We start from the raw sequence: 19400 nt of genomic DNA on the forward strand, positions 1-19400 counted from the left end.
AGTCTAAGTATGGGAATATAGGAATATGGATTATTGCAATGTTGCTACTTTGTTTCATTATCCTAACTATTGCTGAGAAACAACTTCTCTTAACTGTTAAGAGCCTATTCTCATAGTGCTATGATAGTGGTGGGTTACTGACAAGCTGCAGACTTCCTGTTCAGATAGGGGGCACATATGCAAGGTATCTTGAGGACTAGTCTGTTTTCCATTAGACAAGTGGCGAGAATAATACTTAACAGCTTGAATGGGCTCAGTAAATACACATCTGATGCTGCAACATTACTGAAACCAATTAAGATATAGGTGGAAGACCAACTGAAGCCTCATGCAAGACTGGAATATCAGGAGCAGAATGCATGTTAATGAGTCATTTAGGGATCAGGTGGGCAGAGGGCATTCAGTGAGTATATATCCCCAACAGCATGAACCCCCAGTTTAGCAGAATTGCTGTATAAGGTAAGTATACTACTACTTGGGGGAAGATACTCATTCCTATAATTAAATGGCAGCAATTGTCACTATCATTTTCAAAATCCCAATGAGGCATTCCATATTAAACCTAATAATACAGACTAGCTATATGCATTATAGCACTAAGCTGTTAAAACAGTTTAAAGTGGTCCCTTGTGTCTAAAATACAAAGCAGACTGAAAGTGGCAAAGGTAGACACAAAGAGGACAGAAGGACAGCTCTGATTTCTTATAGGAGCCTATTTTTTTGCCTACTAATGCAAACTACTAATGGTACAAAGAAAGGACAATGCTTCTAGCATACTACTTTACAACTATGGCACATGCTATAACTAGTAAAACTTTCAAAAAGATTCTAGTAACAGACCAAATGACAGAAACTTGAAAGCTTTTATTTCATACAAGTTCCGAAATACAGCACAACTGTTAGTTTAACAAAGGCCACAGTAGTAAGGTTCTTTACAGTTACAACTATCTAGGACACCAAAATTCAGCATTACATTAACAATCTTCCACCCGATTATATCAAGATGGCACCTTCCCACACACTAGTGTGAGAAGTTCCTACAAAAAGACTAGGTGGTGTATTCCTTGCTTTTGTACTACTTAGTAGTCCCTGCTAATCCTCAATTGCCTCTGGAAATGCAGATAACTGGGATGTCTAAAGCCCACTCATGGGGAAGTCCTGAAAAAGCCTTGTCCCACACCAACCCAAAAGTTATCCAAAGCTCTGAAAAATCATATCTCTAATCGCTACACCAAGTTACATATTTCCTGACCTTCATGGGAGCAATCCTCTCTTGCACCAGTTTCATATCTTCTCCAAATCCCTTCTCCTTTTCAAATTTAACTACTGAGTTGAAAGAAATGGGTAGGGAAAAGAACTGTTGAGTTATTTTCCAAGGTTCTTTTGCTTATTCAATGGCAAGAAAAAAATGTACACTTTCTAGAATACCTATTTGCAACAGAGGCTTGGATAAAGTCTTTATTGCTAAAAGAAAGGAAATAATCCTCAGCTTCTTACATATTCCAGCTCCTCCCCCCGAACTCAGTAAGGAGTTGGGGGAAAGAGGAAGTAAATTCTGAGCTGAAATTAGAGCGATCTGCATTAGTTCGTTTACAACCCACCCTAATACTAAAACCACCAGCCTTGGCACTCTTCAAGGCTAAATTGTAACAGGCACATGCCACCTAAAGAGTTCACAATTTAGGTAGGGCTGTAGAACGGTGTGTTCCAAATTATGTTCTAACAGCCACAGATTCCTCAATGAGAAAAGCCATAATGTGGACAAGTTTCTTTAAAAGACAGTTTACCAGTTCTACAATGCACAGCTACAGAGGTGTGTCACAGGTAGCTTATATGGAGTGCTTGACTCAAGCACAAGCTAGGCTTGGTTATGCACCATGAAATATGTCCCATAATGCTCTCCAAAACAATTTCTATGTCAGATGCACAAAGGTTATTTGGCAAACAAGTCAATGTGTAAATGCCAAGTTGAAAAGCCACTTCCCTAGAGTGGACATCACACTCATCTGTTTAAATTTATCTTGCCTTGATCCTGCACTACACTCGTTTTAGGAATGTTTTTACACTCTCTAGATTCTAAACCCTTGTTATGCCAGAGAAGGCTTTAATTTACTTTTGTCTATTAAAGTATGTCCAGTGATGGGGATGTTTTAGTTAGAATCTAATGCCTCAAATTAGGTTCCATTGTTTATAATACTGACAGCTGGAACGCAAAGACACTACTAGCTTGTGCTATATAACAGTGAATCCTGAAGGTAAGAATTATTCTGTGATGAGCTCAGACTTCTACTGGACATATAATCTCAGACAATATGCCAGCCTCCCCACAAAGAGAAAAGTGACCTGTTGCTTAGGTAAGAAATGAAATATTCCCTTAAACCAGTAGTAAGGAAGCAGCAATAAGATTCCAAACAAAGCTAGAACTGACCCAAGCAGAAACTGTTTTATTCCACATAGTCCTGTCCCCTACCAGCTGAACTACCTAATCTGTCAACATGTGATGTCTGGCAACAGCAACATTTTATCAAAAGTATGAAGTTGTCATAATTTATCCACTTCATGTAATGTGTATTCACAGACATGAGACTGCTGCTATGCATACATGATAGTGATTAATTCGCCTGCTCATCCCACTACATTGGCATATCCAAGTAAGCCTTGTTGAGCCTATGCAGAATGAATGGCTATGTCATAGGTTGAGAGTAACTTGGTGCCTTCTCCAACAACTGCTAATATTTCTTTAATATTTCAAAGGCACACTTCATGCTTTGAAAACCCCAAGTATTCTAATCCTGAAAGGCTGAACATTCTGTGTCAGCTAAAGGCTAGCAGCAGTTAATGAGGATTATGCAGAAAAAGAACTATAGACTGCATCCATGTTTAGTGAAAACTCTTAAATACCTACTTAATTGTTCACAAAGATACTTCTGTTGAGCTTGTACCACTAATGACCATTACATCTGGCAGTTAAATTACCATGCTACTTGCTAATTTGTAAATAGGGGAGGACACTTTTAAGAGATTGCTAAACAATGAAGGCCAAGATGTGACTCCCTTTCCTTGCAATATAATTTAAAGCAGGGTGTGGTTTTTAATGTTAACTTATCAGTTCTGAAAAGTTATGCAGGTATTGCAGTGGTTTTTCAACCCTTCACAATTTTGCAAGCAATTACCGGTATGTAATAATATTAAATCCTTCACTTGCTTTCAAAGTAATATTTAAAAGCTAAGCTTTCGTGGTCTTATCTAGAAGAATGTAGAACGCCATTGAGGAGATGAAGGATGAGGAGTGTTACAACTTTTTTGGAGCCCAGGGAAAGTCATGCAAATAACTCATTCCAAATAAGGATTTTCACATCACTCTACACAACACTATTATTCTGCTAGTGAACAGTAGTACCACTGTAAAAATTAAGATATCTAAAGTACTTGGCAGCTTATGACATGTTTTGACTAACATAAAAGCCGAGTTGAAAACTCTTGCCTTCAAACTGTGTAATAAATATTTCCTCTACACTATCTCTGCACATTGTTGAAAGCTAACACAATAGACTTGCACTGCCCAGTTGTTCATTTAAAATTGTCTAGCACTGCCAATAAATCTTCAAATATTCAATGATGCTACAAACTAACTTAAGTCATGTAGCCATATGCAATTTTAAAATTAAACAAAAGCAGCAGCAATACAATGTTACAGTTTGGTTACCAGTGCCTTACTTTCGTTTGCTTTTTGTGTCAGTAGTCTGAAAAACACTAGAGGCAGACATGAGATTTTCTATATATTGTCCAAGAACTTGATTTTCTGATTTCAGTTTCAGGTTTTCTTCTTTAACAGCATCTACTCTTGCAGACAGATCTGGAAGGACAAGGTGAGGCAGCTGAATTTTAGAAACAAATCACAACATCTGCTCTACTCTGAGTTTTAACTACCGTAAATGGTAGAAATAGTTACATGAAAAGAAAAGCCCATTATAAAGACATTCTGTATAGTGAAAGTTTATCCAATGCTTTCCAATAAAATGTTCTTAAAACACACAGTAACCCAGTGTCAAATTTAGCCCCTGCCCCAAGCAAGCCTCCTAGGAAAAGCATTCCAGAGTCAGGGTGCCACATGCATTGCAGTTATTTAAATGGAACATTATTAGAGCGTGAATAACTGTGGTCAATCTATCTCTGTCCAGGAAAGGCTGTAGCCAGCGTATCAGTGCTAGTAGATAAATATCAGTGTAGACGAAAAGCGCTTCATGTCTCAAGAGGCCATTCAGGCCTCTTTAAAAAGGGGTTGGGTCTAATAACATCCCTAGGCTACACACCCGGTCCAAAACCTGCCCTGATACAGTTGATCCCACTAACCAACAGCATCGGCAACTTATCAGGAATTACCATCATCTAGACCATTCACACTTCCACAGCTTCATCTGAATTTAATGAAAACAAGAAATAGAGCTGAGAGACATCAGCTTACTGATGATACTGTGTTCCAAAACCCCAGATGACCTTACTCAACAGTTTCATGTACATGCTGAACAAAATATAGAATGCTAAGGCACACTATAGTATAAATGGCAAGGGAGGGAACAAAATGCACTTTCTGGACTGCACCCATAGTCACAATGTGAAACCCCTTGTTGGCTTCTATGCTCCACCAGATTTAACAGAATTTGCAGGAACATCTTCTTAGCTCAATCAGAACTGCAGTCTGTATCAATGATAAGTTTCTATCCTTAAAGTGATTCTGCATGTAGATAGGTTAATCTTCTGAATTAAGAAGCTAACCTTCAAGTGTATGCTGGAGTTCCAAAACTTGATTAATAAGTCGTGTTTTTTCTTCCAATTCCACTTGATTTTCAGCCTCAACAGCTGTAAAAAAGAGATACTCTTTAGTGCAGCCAAGTACAGTATTACAATGCACAAGAGGGAAAACATTAAGTTGAAAAAATGCTTTATACCATCCATATCCGCATTCATCATCGTTGAACAGATCCAATCCACTGGTGAATCTTGTACTTCAGAAATGTACTCTGCTTAAAGAAAATAAAATTTTGTCAACGGTATGTACAAATGCAGAACCAGGTTTTTTAGTTTAATGTTTTAGAAGGGTAGCATTTGTTATCTAAACTTCAATGTGAACAGCAACCGACAAAACATTCCTGTGAAAATAGACAAATCTGCTTTTGTCTTCTTTTTTAAAAAAGTAGTAAAATTGAACTTTTCCAGAAAAAGGAAGCAAAACAATATTCCTAAGGAAGACACAACAGTTATTTTTCCAGCAGCAGCCAAATCTGCCACATTTTGCACACCAATATCAACTGCACCAGCCTATTTCAACATTCTTGGGACACACTTTGCAATGTGATATATGCTTTGAGCATCTTTGTTAATAACTGATCAGGTAGGCATCTTTTGAGTGACTGTTGGCTACTTCTGCCAGCAATTTAAAACATACCTCTCCATCCAAGTTTTCTTGGACTATTAATACTGGCTCTTGGCATCTCTGGTTCCTATAACTGATAGGATGTTTCATTGACTTTCATTGACTCAATCCTATTTACGTTTTTATACTGTTTGATTGCAATAAAGCTTCTAAATGTTTAAAAAAAAATTAAAACATTGAAATAATCCATAAAACATGTGGCTCTTATATGTTGTTGATGTTTAACTGTTCTGAAAGCCATCTTGGTGTTTCCCTGAAATGAAAGGCAGTATGCAATTTGTTTTATTAATAATCTTTTAAGTTATGCATATCGATTTAGCTTCTATTGTTGCGTGTTAACTTCAGGTGGTGGTTTGGGGTCCCACACTATTGGGTGCAATGTAATTTTGTACTGGGCGAGCGAGTCCTTTAAAAGAGGCCCGGTGGATACAGAGTACACATGTTCCACGGGGCCTCTTTTAAAAGACTCACGCTGTATGTTGTCTATAAGCGCACAGCGTCGTATAGTACCATAACATTTCACATGCACATCTTCGAAGAAACTCATAGTTTTAATGCTGTATATTTCTGCTCTACAGCGGTGCATTCCCTATTGCCAGGCAGGTGAAAGGAGAGAGAGCCATCCTTAAACAAGAAATGGATGGCGATTATTAACGTCAGGAGATGTTGGGTCCCTCATAGGCAAGGCTGGCATTTGAGAGCGGCTTGTTCATTTTCATTCCACCCACAACGCCTCGGTAGGAGGCAACGTCGCTGCTACCGGAAAGGCGGAGAACTCAGCGCTCCAGAGGTTTCTCTTGCGCGCTCCCCAGAAGAAGAAGAAGAAAAAGCACCACCCAGCAACCCCCCAAAAAACCCAGATTAGATGCTGCATCCTGAAAACGGAGCCTGGGAGGAGGAAACCCTCCCCCTGCCAGCACATCCCCTCCACCCACCGGTCGCCTCGCCCTCCCAACCCGCAAGCAGGGAGCCCCGCCTCCCGCTCAGGTCCCCAGGCAAAGGAAGCGCGCGCCTACTCACCTCTCCCCCACCTGCCCAGGTTGCCCTCGGACCCCAACCCTCGCCTAGTTCAACAGCGGCCAACTGCGACTGCGCAGCTTCTCCTTCTCCCGGCCGGCAGCGCACGCGCTTTGCTCCATGAAAACAACCGGCGGGGTGGGGGGGGGGGAGGAGGCAGGAGGGAGACGGCGGGCTTAAGGGGGGAGAGACAGCCCAGCCAGCCATCGAATCACAGCAAACGAAAGCGGACGGCCCTTTGCGAGGCAGCCAATAAGCGGAGGGAGACATCGGCAGACGCTTCCATCGGCTGCGAGGGCGGAGTCTCTTCGCCTTCGCCGGCCTGCTTCCGCAGGGCGGAGTAGTAAACAGGGATGACAGGGGCAGACACCTCCCATCGCTAGTCCCTTCTCCCCCCGCCCCTCAAGTCGTGGGCCTGAATGAAGGCTTTAATTCATAAGAGAGCAGAGCGGCACCGGCTGCAGAAAAAAACACGTCCCAAACGGCGCTGCTTTCCCAGGGCTGCGTCATAAGCACCTCCCGCTCCAGTTCCAAGACATCTTTCCGCAACCTGAAGAAACACCTTTTTAAGACAGAACGACGTGTGTCAGGGGTTGTTCACCGACAAAGGAAACGAAGGAACCTCCCACTGCCATGCTCTGAAGCCAAAAATGCTTGTTCCTAATTTGTAACTGCATTTATCTCCCACATTTCCTGTAGTGAGGTCGAGGTGGCGGACGTGATTTCCCCCTCCTTTTCATGGTATCTTTCACCTGGTTAGGTGAAAGAGATAGTGAGTGACTGACCTAAGGTTACCCAAGGAGCTTCGTGGCTGAGGGGAGATTTGAAACCTAGTCTGGGTCCTAGTCCGAGGCTGTAATCACATTTATTTCCCACTCTTCTCCCAGAGGGCTTTGCCTCACCTTTAACTGTCACAACAACATGGTGAGAAGGACCAACGCTGAAACCACTTCGCTGAGGCGCTCCTATTTATTTCCTACTCTCCAGAGTGCTTTCCCTCACCTTTAATTGTCGCAACAACATGACAAGGTTGGTCAACATCTTGACCAAGGGCTGCAACCCTACAGACAGTTGGGTCAAACTGAATGCTGTGGCACTTTTGAAGGAAGCATTGCAAGAAACTAGCTAGAGGAGACTAGAGAACAAATGCGAAGTTTGTTCATTATGCAGATTTTATTCGTAGGATAAGAAGAATAAACAAAGCAAAACAGGTAAGCCTGAGGCCCTTTTCAGTCACCTCTATGTGGCAGCAGGGTTAGAATCCTGACAGCCGAGATGCAACACTTAGACTGGCTCAAGCGCTGTGATGGGATTCTCTTTGCAGAAACAGGTCACGTCTTTCCTTTATGTACTGCCTTACTATGCTGCTCAATTAAATTGATGCTCAAGTAATTAGCCTGTTCCTTGGTTTACATTTACATGGCCTTGAGGATGTTCTTGCAAGGCCAGGAGAGTATCCCCAATAATCATGTGGTACCTGAATGGACTAGGACCAGATGGACTTCAGTGGTTGGCATGCAGCCACTATTTAGTACTAAGTGGGTTCCAATGACACTCTCAGACTGTACACTCTCTTGGCATAACTTCTACATGGCATGCTGCCTACAAGAGATGGAATTAAGTCCTTGGAGGATTCAGGCCCATACCTAGGCATGAATTTGGCATGGGAGGAGCAATTGTTAGGCACCGCCTAAACCCTTATTGAAATCACAGTGGTCTTCCATGATGTTGCAATACAAGAGATGGGTACCTTTTTCTGACCAAGGGCCCCCCTCTGGGCCACCTTCCAAGGGCCACATGCCAGTGGTGGCTAGGGCCAGTGGTAAAAGCGTACAAAGCAGTAAATGCTAATTTTACCTTTTTTTAGTAGGCTAGTTTCTACACACACTCACACACCCCTCCCATTTGCCCCCAAGCCTGAGGTTCCCCACTCCTTTATACCACCATGAGGGAAGATTTCTAGGGCAGTACAGCCGGACAATCCTGTGCTTCAATAGGTTAGTAAAGCGTTGGAAAAAGATGCTGAGCTCTCAGTTACAGTGCTAGTGAGGCTTAATGGGTGGAGAGAATAAAAAAGCTATTTGGCTAAAGGGTTTTAATAGAGTAATTAACTGCTTCTTTGAAGGTGTCTTAGTTTAACATTAATAGTTGAATATAAGCTTTTGATATTTAAAGTTTCAGGAACAAGTTAACATAGTATGTACTCGTTTAAACCTAGCAATATGATTTTAAAGTAACCAGATAAGCGTGTGCACTTAAATCATGTAATGTGGCATATAAATGTAAATGCCTTTGTTTGCCTTTGTTATATGTGTTTGTACTATGCCTGCACCCCACAGTTTCTGGGTCAGTGGTAAGTTAAGGGATCAGAGGGAATAAGAGAGATTGAATGGTGAAAGTAACACAGATGTAGGTCACCCTGTGCTGTGGGAGCTGAATTTTCTTACTATTGTGTGAGTGATGAAATACACTCCCTTCCCTACACAGTGCTCAACCTCAGTATATCTATAGAACCTTCTACACAGTTATGTACAAAAACGGCTGTTGTAAGGTGTGGTGGTGTAAGGTATGGGGCTTATCTTAGAGGTGTGGAGCCTGTGTCCCTCAAGGTGTTGTTGGACCAGTCACCAGAACATGCATCATCCCTGACTATTGGCTGTGCTGGCTGGGGCTGATGGGAGTTCAAGTCCAAAAACATCTGTATGGTCACAGGTTTTTCAGCCCTGTTTTTTCAGCAAGCTAGCTAATTTTCAACACTCCTCTCTGCAAACTCACAACTTAGCAAATGTATAAATTCTTATACCAGAAACACTTGCAAAATACATGTCAAGAAATACTGGTGGTTATACTGGTGCTTATCAGGATAAAAACAATATGAATATACCAATATATATATATTTTTAAAAGAGTATATTTTTCCCCCATAGGCATGTTTCATTGAGGAACAAAATTTCTGATGGAATGAAAAGAGAAATGTTGAAAATATACCGAGGAACTAATAAAAAGGGCAGAGTTAGGGAGACCTCTGCTGTCTAGAGAGGGGACTTGCAAATGCTTTTTTTCCTGGTAAATAATTTCAGTTGTTTCCAGTATGTAGAAATGTATTTGTGGCCCCAGTTCTATAAATCCCACAGTGGTATGACAACTTACACCCCTGTCCCAAATTAACACATATCATGCCAAATTATTTCTATGGGTTTAGGTGGGCCTAAAACAGTTTTCTCCACTGCTACACCGCAAACCGCTTTTGAAACTGAGGTGTCAGTGGTGCAGTGAGATTACTTTAGACTCTGGACTCTTATGATGTCTCTCTCTTTAGCTGGCCATGTGTACTGATTTACTTACTTAAAAATGTGGTCAGCCAGCCGTGCTACATTTGGAGAGCCTCCTGGTCATTCTGCTAGACCAACAGGGCCCTGATGGCACCATAATGAGGTGTATTGGAACTATGGCATAGTGGTTTTGCCAGTGAAATTTTAAAAGAAGTTCTTTGACTGCTAGCCGTTGCTTGGAAATAGGTTTGCACTGATTTCAGTGGAACTTAGATCCAGATTAAGAAGATTGCAACCTTGTACAGCTGAACATTTTTATCAGCCTCTTTGTGAAGGCTATTTGTGTGTACTAGCCTCTGGAGAACTTAATGTACGGGGTAAGTGATGTAACTTTCTTCAACCCTTCTTTTAACTGTAAGACCTGTGTTTTCTTTCAGGTAGGGTGTTTATGCACTTCTAGTTATTAGCAGTTTCCTTACTCCCATTTATCTAGAACAGGGATGGGGTGCTAGAGCTGATTTACAGGCCAGATTATTACACACACCCCCGACTCCTCACGATCCAGGTTTGGCAGGTGGGCAGAGTGATACCCACCTGTCAGTTACCTGATATCAAAATGGCACCAAACTATCTTTTTTGCCCATAGGCATCTTCAGAAGCCCCTTTCAAAGTGCAAGTGAGGAGGGAGGCTACGTCTTGGCTGAGCCCAGTTAGCATGACTTTTCAGAAGCATTTGTTATTACGGATGCCTGTCAATCTCACTCCTGATGTAAAGTGCAGTGCAATAAATGCTCAAGCTGGATAAGGAAGATTGGTTAAGGACACCACAATACTCCACAGCACTCCTGACAAACTACGGTAGTAGGCAGTTACCTAGTAGAAAATATATGGCCCACTTAATATTACACAATAAGTAGTGCAGCAGAAAAGCTATGTAGATGGAAATTCGCTTTGGGGTTTTTGTTTTACTTCACTTCCAACAGTTTATAAATATATAAGTAATTCAATATATGAAAGGATTTACAGTTGATCCTCACCCTTTCTGTCATACAGATAATATAATTAGAGCTGCTTCAAGCTGTTTGCCTTCAGAAAAGGCCCTTTTAAAACCTACATAATCCTTTCAAATCCCTGCAAACAGGCATCCAGTTCTGTAGCTGTGACTTTGGAACTTGTCTGTGACACTCTCCCATTGGCTAGTGAAATGTTGCTAGAATGAAGGAAATCTGTTTCTCCCCCTATGAGATGGCTTGCTTTACTGGTTGCTAAACCAACTTAGCAACCAAGAGGTCATTTTAGGCTTCTGGCCATTGAGCTACTTCTGTGATATTGTCAGAGCACGCCAATTCCCCTGTTTCCAGTTCATTTCATTAAGGACTCAAGGAAAAGACAATAGTTGCACTGAATATTGCTGGACCGCATGTCAGTGGTGGGTTGGTGAAAGAGGCATAAGTGAGTGGAGCAACAAATGTAAATTTTACCTTTGTACAGTAGGCTATTTTGTGTATACACTCATACACTCCTTGGTGTCCTGCACCCAGGCAACCAAGAGACATTATTAGAGTTGAAGGAAGCATTCCAGCCAGGCAAAAACATTCATGGAGGGTGTAAAGCAGGGCTGGCAAGGACTGTGGCTGGAGAGAGCCCCAAGAGTCACATGATGGGGGAAAGAAAGGGCTGTATTTGACCCCCAGGCCTCAGACTCTCTACCCTTGTTCTAAAGGACAGAAGCATGCTGACAGTCGTCTAAGTTGCTACCTTAGGTAGAAACAGCTTCTCTACTAAATCCAGTAGAAAAGAACATGAGATCAGCATACTAGGTTTATGCCATTGCACTTCTGTAACTGCTTTGCTAGTTGTAAAAGGCCAGTGCAAAAGGAGAATCAACAAAACTGGGGAGGGCAGATGCAGTGTTTAATCATAATTGTATGCTCACTCAGAGCTCTGTCTCCCCAGAGCAGAGTGAGGCTATACCAACAAAAGGTACAGGATAAGCAAAAACACCAGAAGCAGAGTCAGTGGAGAGTCCAAGCAATTTCATCTGCCTCCAAGTCTCCTGGCACTACCCTGATCACATCAGAAGATGAGATTTTAACTAGTTCAGCAGCAAGCCATGCCGCAACACTAGGAATATGCACACCATTGAGGTAGTAGCCAATCATGACACAGCACAATAATTTCAAGCACACTGTGAGGAAACCAAGATGGGGGCATCAATGGGCTCTGAGTCTCCTGGTGTCTCTAATCAATGGGAAGGATTAAAATAAATGGGGGAAAGGTGAAATGCTGCCCAGCCTGTGGATAAGTCTGTTGCTATTTTCATAGGATGATGAATGACTGAAAAAACATAAACATAAATAGGTAGGAAAAGGGGACCTGGGAGGTCACTGGCTGCTGGGATACGAGAGTTGGCCCATGGAAAGAAAGAAGTAAAGGTGTAGACTTCACCCCTACTTTTTCCCATGCCCTTTAAAGGCTTCACGTACTTCATTGCTGCATTAAAGGCACAGATACAAGGCCAGTTGAAAATATGGTAATCCTACTCTATCATTCTTTTCATAGAGAAAATCAATATAATATAGTTATAATTGTATGAGCAGTACACTGAATGTAATATTTTATAAAGCAGCTCATCAAGAGATTAATGCCCTGTCAGTGTTGCTTAAAGAAAATTAAGAGAACTCACTCTGCTTCTGGAATGACTTAAAAATTGCCATTAGTAATGTACTGCTCATTTACGTGTTCATTAAGACATTATACAGTTAGGTCTTTCACTTGAGCTATATGGATTTTCATATTACAATCTTACAAAGATTTTTTTTAAAGAGCAAGGCACCAGTAGCCCAGAAGTCAAAACTGACTGAAGTGTAAATATGTAACAGTGCTAGTTCATTTATTTTCCTCTTGATTCTTTTCTTATATTTCTCTGATAATACAATTCTATATACAAAAGAAGTATGTCTCACTGAGTTCAGTGGGGCTTGTTCCCAGGTACTGTGTAAGATTGCTTTGGCAGAGCAATTTTAATCTTTGGCTGGGAGCAGTGGGACAAGGCAGGGCAGAACTGCCACATTCATAGCCCAGACCCTCCATGTGTCTCTATTTTCCAGGGATGCCCCTGATTTAGAGAAGGCACCCCAGTTTCTGATTTGATTCTGGAATGTCCTACTTTTCCTTCGGATGTCCCTATTTTCATTTGAGAAATGTTGGAGGGTATGGAGTTATCCGACCCCTAAGCCATTTGAAGGCAATCCTTTCTAGGGAAGGTTTTTATGTTTAATGTTTTATTATGTTTTTATATGTGTTAGAAGCTGGGGCAACACAGTAAGATGTGTGAGGTATCAATAGTAAAATTATCATTATGGAATGGTACATCCCTATTTTCATCAGAGAAATGTTGGAGGGTATGAAAGCCCTGCCAGCTTCTACTGGCCAGGGTGGAAGGCAACTTCTTAGTGCCAAAGGAGATCAGGAGGCCCCTTAGCAGCTGACATGGCTGGAGGAAGCAGCTTGGATTCAAAGCACTTGCTCCAGTGATTTAAATCCAATCCACTTTCTCAGGAGAATGAAAAAATACACCTTTAAAAAACTGATAATTGTTTTCTTTATAGAAGAAGATGAATTTATTCAAAGTGCTTCCTCCAGTGCATTGAATACAATCATCTTTTTTCTGGGAATAAAGCAGTGCTCCATTTTTTAAAAGAGCATTTTCTCTCTCTCGAGAAACCACTCTGTATTCAACAGCTTTCTCTGAAAAGGGGGAAACGCTCCATTTTTAGGAGAATTTTCCCCTCTGCAGAGGCTTCCGAGTTCCATGTAACTGATAATCTGCTGACTGTTGGTTACAGGGAGTTTACTTGTGGGCACACTTCTAGCGCTGATCAGATAATTGGTACTGAAAACTTGCCTTCAAAGGAGGTTGCCATAACCGACAATCAGTTGATTGGCAGTTACAGCTACCTCCTTTGAACATAGACAGGTATCAACCACCTTACAGTATTATGGTGTCAGGTGATTGACAGATGAGTGGTCTCACCATAGCTGTCAACTTACAGATTTGAAAATAAGGGACCAGCAGCCTTGAAAATAAGGGACCAGCAGCCAAAATAAGGGACCTGCAGCCTCACCTGTTCCAGGCACTCCAGCCTTCCTGTCCTCCTGCAGTCTGGTCAAACTCATGCTGGGTAGCTTCGAGAACACTGTCCAACCAACTTTGTAACCAGAGGTTCAACTGAATAGAATCTGAATCACATGCACCACAAGGCCAATGCAGCCTCAACTTAAGATGGCTCCCCTGCCTGGCTTTGCACTGCAAAGTTTGCAGCAGCACGTGCAACAAAATGGCGTCCAGCATTCAAAAACTCCCTCAGCTTGCATTAACTAGCCACACACAAGGCATGCAAGCTCCACCCCCCCAGTCGTTCTTAGACTTCTTATTGGGTGAACAACACAGCCAAGCAACACAGTTGGAGCCTCCCTCCTGCCTGGCCGGCAGGGAGGGAGGGAGAGGAGCTGCTTCCTTTTAAATTTAAGGGACATCATTTCAGGAACATTTAAGGGACATCCATCAATAAGGGACAGCAGCGGGACATGGCGCTGGAATAACGGACTGTCCCTTCAAATAAGGGACACTTGACAGCTATGGGTCTCACTCAATGTTGACCCTAGCAGGTGGGGGGGGGGATAGATTTGTCCCACCAGGCAGATCCAGTTACCCACTCCAGGTGTAGACAGTACTGAGTTAGATGGTCCAATATTTGAGTCAGTATAAGGCAGCTTGCTGTGCCTAATCCTGTGCTCGGCTTGGCTCCACTGCACCCCACCTCATCCCTATAATGTTCCAGTTTGGGACACTATACCAGCAGAAACGCTATCATAGTAGCATATCACCCACCACACTTTCTGCAGCCACAGTGGAGGCCTCTGCAGTGGCCAGCATGTGAACATATCCACTTTATCCTTCCCTCTCCAGCAGCAACAGTCAGTGGTTAAGGACTAGCCAGGTATTAATGGTATCATAACCTGATATTATCTTCTGCCTATGAGAACAGCACGTTTTCATAGCACAGTGATAATTAGCCATAGTTAATGTATTCCAGGTTCTAATTAAAATTTTCTAAAGCCAGCTGTCATTGCTTTCAATAGAAATGAGAGGCATAATCAGGACTGGTAAAGACTTTCTGGCACTTTTGCATGAATATCTGCAATATACCACAGTTGCATCGACAGAAGCTCTGTGTGATGTTGCCCATCATATAGCAGGCAAATAGTATAACCTATCACTTCTGGGAGGCACTTTCAGAGCTTTTATTGCAGATACATTTTCTGCATTGGGCAACTTTCCACCATGTGCATCCTGAGCGATAGTCATTTATTTAACCATAGTACAGGTTCAAGAGGAGTCAGAATGCAGAGGCAGATCTAGGGGAGTACAATGGTCACACTGGGCACTGAGCCAAGAGGGTGCCTCAGTGATGTAGAAGTGAAGGTGAGAGGCTGGGGCGGGCACTGAATTTTGGTGTCACACAGTGATACCAAATTTTGGTGACACCAAAGTTTGAAAGCCCAAGTCTGCCACTGTGGAATTATGCATACATTTTGCTCTTTTGGGGGGGGGTGCAAAAGTGTCTAATTGCCTTGCTGAGGAACTTCCTATGAATCATTGGTATTTAGGCTATAGTATCTCTAAATTCGGGATGCAGGTGGCGCTGTGGGTTAAACCACAGAGCCTAGGACTTGCTGATCAGAAGGTTGGCAGTTTGAATCCCCACGATGGGGTGAGCTCCCGTTGCTCAGTCCCTGCTCCTGCCAACCTAGCAGTTCAAAAGCACGTCAAAGTGCAAGTAGATAAATAGGTACCGCTTTGGCGGGAAGGTAAACGGTGTTTCCGTGCACTGCTCTGGTTCACCAGAAGCGGCTTAGTTATGCTGGCCACATGACCCGGAAGCTGTACGCTGGCTCCCTTGGCCAGTAAAGTGAGATGATCGCCACAACCCCAGAGTCGTCCGCGGCTGGACCTAATGGTCAGGGGTCCCTTTACCTTTATCTCTAAATTCAAAGTGCCTGACATTTCTATAGTCTGCTTTTTATATTCAAAACTATCAGGTGACCTTTGAGAACAGTGATGCTCTACTGCACATCCACAAGCAAGAAGAATAGTCTGGAATGGTATACCACTGGAAGCATTTGGGCCTGCCCCTACCATGTCTTAATGTGGATTTTGAACCCCTTATGCCTCTTTTAATTCTTCCTCGTGCATGCAGCATTCTCCTCCAACTACTGTTGTCCCATACTTCCTTCTCCCTAAACCTAGAGAGTCCCTGTACTTTGAAAATCCATAGGAGAGCTAGGGAATATCCGGATTTAGGAAGTGTGGGACAGCAGTAATTGAAGGAGAACGCCACTAGGGCGCGGAAGAATTAAGAGAGGCACAAGGGATTCAAAATCCACTTTGAGCCAAGACATGGACTAATTTGTCAGGGGCAACAGGGGGCAGATTTTTTAAATTCAACAATAGCAACTGAGTTTTCCAAAACAGTATTATCATTCTTTTAGAACACTCTCCCTTTAATACACACCACATTCCGGTATGCCTATTTTGAAGCTCAGTTGCAAACCACTCTGAGAACTTCATAGTCAAAAGTATATGGCATATCTCAGTGCCATAATAAATAAATAAATGCCTGTGACAATCCCACGCCTTTACAAAGCCATCATCAAAGTTTACTCCAAATGCTTTATAAAAATGCTAGTCCAGAAACTAATGATTAACAAGAGATGTGCATTGTTATGTGTGCACACACATTCATGTAACAGAATGGATATCCTGAAAGGCTAAATATATTTTTAGCCCTTAGGTCGTACATGTTTATAACAAGCCATCTATGTTTCCTTACCTGAGTCATCAGCCAAGGAAATATTAGTAAAGCTGTCATCCTCCTCTTCCAGAGAACCTTCCATTTTGTTTCAGTGAGTTTTTTAAAATTTCAGGAGTGTGTTAAAGAGAAAGCAGCATATCCTATTTTCCTCTTGTTAAATCTTTAATGATTCCACCCACCCACCAGAGGCTACTTGATCCTTGCACTAAAAACGAAACACTTCTTGTTCTTACTAACAACAGCACGCTTGTGCACGGAAGGATCGCTGCAACCCTGAGCTGCCTCCCGGAAACGGCTATGGTACAAAAGTTAAATAGTTACAAGTTGCAACGCCTTACGCCAATAGGTGCTGAGTAATCACCATTGTTTCAGTTTTGTACTGTATTTTCTCTATGAGGGTCTAATGGAAGAACCAGATATACATGGGCCACTTGCTGTTCAGCTCAGGAAACAGGCAGATGTGCCATTCAGAATCTGAAAATGAGAAGCCCAAAACACACTTAGAAACACACTTAGAAAGGTGTATAATTTTATTTAGTGACACAACAAATTTAGTGTGATCCTATGCACATTAACTTGGAAATAAATCTAACTGGGAACTTGTGAGAAGACATTTTCTTAGGTGTATAGATGAGTTTGCAAGAGAGAAGGCCTGTGATTCGTGTAGTGCTTGATCTGTGATGGCTCAAGTCTGATCTAGACATTTCACTTACCAGAGACAATTCTCTGTTTTCATATAGTATTTATGTTGTATCACGTGCAATTGGTATGTTGGGTTCCTGGCTTTCTACCTTAGGAGTCAGGGCCACCTTAGCAAAGTACCATCTGACGCCCCCTCCCTACGTTAGTTCCCTGCCCTTACTAGCTATGGGCTTACCTGGAAGCAGTGGTAGGTAGCTGGGAAGTCATTTCAAGTTCCACCACAGTTCCTGGATAGCCCAGGACATTTTTCATATTGGGATTCATCTGAATCCAGTGCACACCCCTACCAATTACCCTCCTCAGCTGCATCCTCTCGTGATCATCAAATTGTGCTTGGGCATTCCCCTGAGCATTAGCATCAATTTTTCAAGATGTGTATATGTTTGCAATGGGCAGGTATGCCAGAAAAGTTCCAAAGTTGCCCTTTGGCTCACATACAATGCATTTAATTTTGTTCTGAACTCCTAACCCTAAGTAAAAAATCATGTAAGATTTAATTCACATTTGTCAATACCTTTTAAAATAAGTATTCAGCCTCATAAAATAGAGCACACTCTGCATGTAATTTTGTGTGCTTCATTCTGCAGGGCCAACACAAGCACAATACCTTAATATCCATTGGGCTAAAGCGTCTAAATAATCCTGTTGACATATAAATATATTTGTCTTTGATTAAACTATATGCCTGTAGAACTACAGGATATGCACTGTTTGAACTCTATAGATCTTATCTAAAATGTTTAATTAATATTCCTTGCCACTATCAATAGTTTTCTATTATTTGTGCCATCTGGCTTCTCTCTGGTAGGTAATTGACATGAATGAAATGTATTGGCTCCTTATAAACTAGATTAAATTTTGCCGAGTGAACACAGGGCCTCTTAGCTTTCCTCACTTTATCAGCAATGTGGCAATGGATACTATAAAATATATGCAAATATACACTTGCACATATAATGGGTTGTATCCAACTAACAGCACTAACCAAGCCCAAGATCTCATCAGGATGAGAATTTGGATTCGACAGATCTTGATCTTTGCTGTTTGAGCCTCAGATATCCTGGTGTAAGGTTGGCCCTCACCCTGCATCAACCAGAGGTCAGCCAGTGAAATTTAAACTGGTGGAATTTACGTCAACATCATACCTTTCAATGTTTTCAGACCCAAAACCAGGACACGTGTCTTCCAGGACATGCTCCTGGGTGAGTCATGTGACCGGCACCTCACTCTCACTCCAGAAAAACACACTTTTCGGGGGAAGAGAGCAACGTGAGAGATCGCTGCAACAAAAATGGTCGCTGTGATATTGCGCATAAAAATGGGGATATTCCATTTTTTTTCTGGGGCACCTGGTAGGTATGGAGAAGAAATCCTAGAAAGGGGGCATTCTGTGTGAGGGGTGGGGGTAGCAGAGGGTAAAGAGAGACTATTCCAAACCCTGTTCATCTCAGTCATGTGACCTAGAGACTAATCCTCAAAACTGAAGCCCATGCACACCTGCCAGAGCAGCCAGCAGCGTCTCCTCCCAGAAGCTCTTGAGCAGAGTTTAGAATAGGGGTAATTTATGCCAGAATACTTTACAGTTAGGATTGTTCTGTAGATTATACTCAGAGAAGAACCATAGAAATCAATTAACATTACTAACTTAAGGTGCAATCTTAATTCTAGGTCTGCTGGGATCAGTGAACTAGGATCCAGTGGATCTCTGGATCAGCCAGCTGGTTCCCAGCTCAGCTGTGATCTGCCAGTATAATTCCCCCATCCCAGCTCAGCCAGGACCCAGCTTTCAGTAGGGTGCTTTCAATAAAACTGTCCTTTGGCATCTCCCCATGTATGCTGCATGTTCTTTGGGGTGTCTGCAGGCGTATCTTCGGGGTGCTTGTGAGTTGTGTGAAGTGGGACACAGGGTGTGCTGGTGTACTTCATGTGCACTTGTTTACCCAATCATCTGTTGTTGCATGTGGCTGTGGGATTGGTGGAGCTTGTGGTGGGCATGCCTGGAGTATGTGGCGTACAGTGTGTGCTGACTGGCTGCCTCTGTGAGCATTGCTAGGGGCACCATTTGTGTGCTCTGTCCCCTATTTGTTTGTGCTGGCA

General features: G+C 42.4%; 1 protein-coding gene and 1 long non-coding RNA gene across 6 annotated transcripts in view; one reads left to right on the plus strand and one right to left on the minus strand.

Annotated features, from left to right (window-relative positions):
- Window positions 1–844: 844 nt before the first annotated feature.
- SCOC (short coiled-coil protein) lies at window positions 845–17654 on the minus strand. 5 transcript variants are annotated; one of them, XM_083572026.1, is made up of 4 exons: window positions 17479–17654; window positions 4950–5024; window positions 4777–4860; window positions 845–3856 (listed from the first exon to the last, which is right to left on the minus strand). In XM_083572026.1, the coding sequence occupies exons 2-4, from the start codon at window positions 4969–4971 to the stop codon at window positions 3714–3716; spliced, it is 249 nt and encodes an 82-aa protein (XP_083428152.1). In that variant the 5' UTR covers window positions 4972–5024; window positions 17479–17654; the 3' UTR covers window positions 845–3713. The 5 variants fall into 5 exon arrangements, with proteins under 5 accessions (XP_083428152.1, XP_083428149.1, XP_083428148.1 ...); XM_083572023.1 differs by lacking the exon at window positions 17479–17654 and adding an exon at window positions 16620–16883 and having other exon boundaries at window positions 4950–5021; XM_083572022.1 differs by lacking the exon at window positions 17479–17654 and adding an exon at window positions 16620–16883.
- The window catches only part of LOC310742518, a 49120-nt gene continuing 36568 nt past the window's right edge, over window positions 6849–19400 (plus strand). The window contains exon 1 of the long non-coding RNA XR_014538496.1: window positions 6849–7662. This is a non-coding gene — a long non-coding RNA (uncharacterized lncRNA). The remainder of the gene's footprint in view (window positions 7663–19400) is intronic.

Source organism: Podarcis filfolensis (assembly GCF_964270895.1).
Source record: "Podarcis filfolensis genome assembly, chromosome: 9".
NCBI classification, from domain to species: domain Eukaryota; kingdom Metazoa; phylum Chordata; class Lepidosauria; order Squamata; family Lacertidae; genus Podarcis; species Podarcis filfolensis.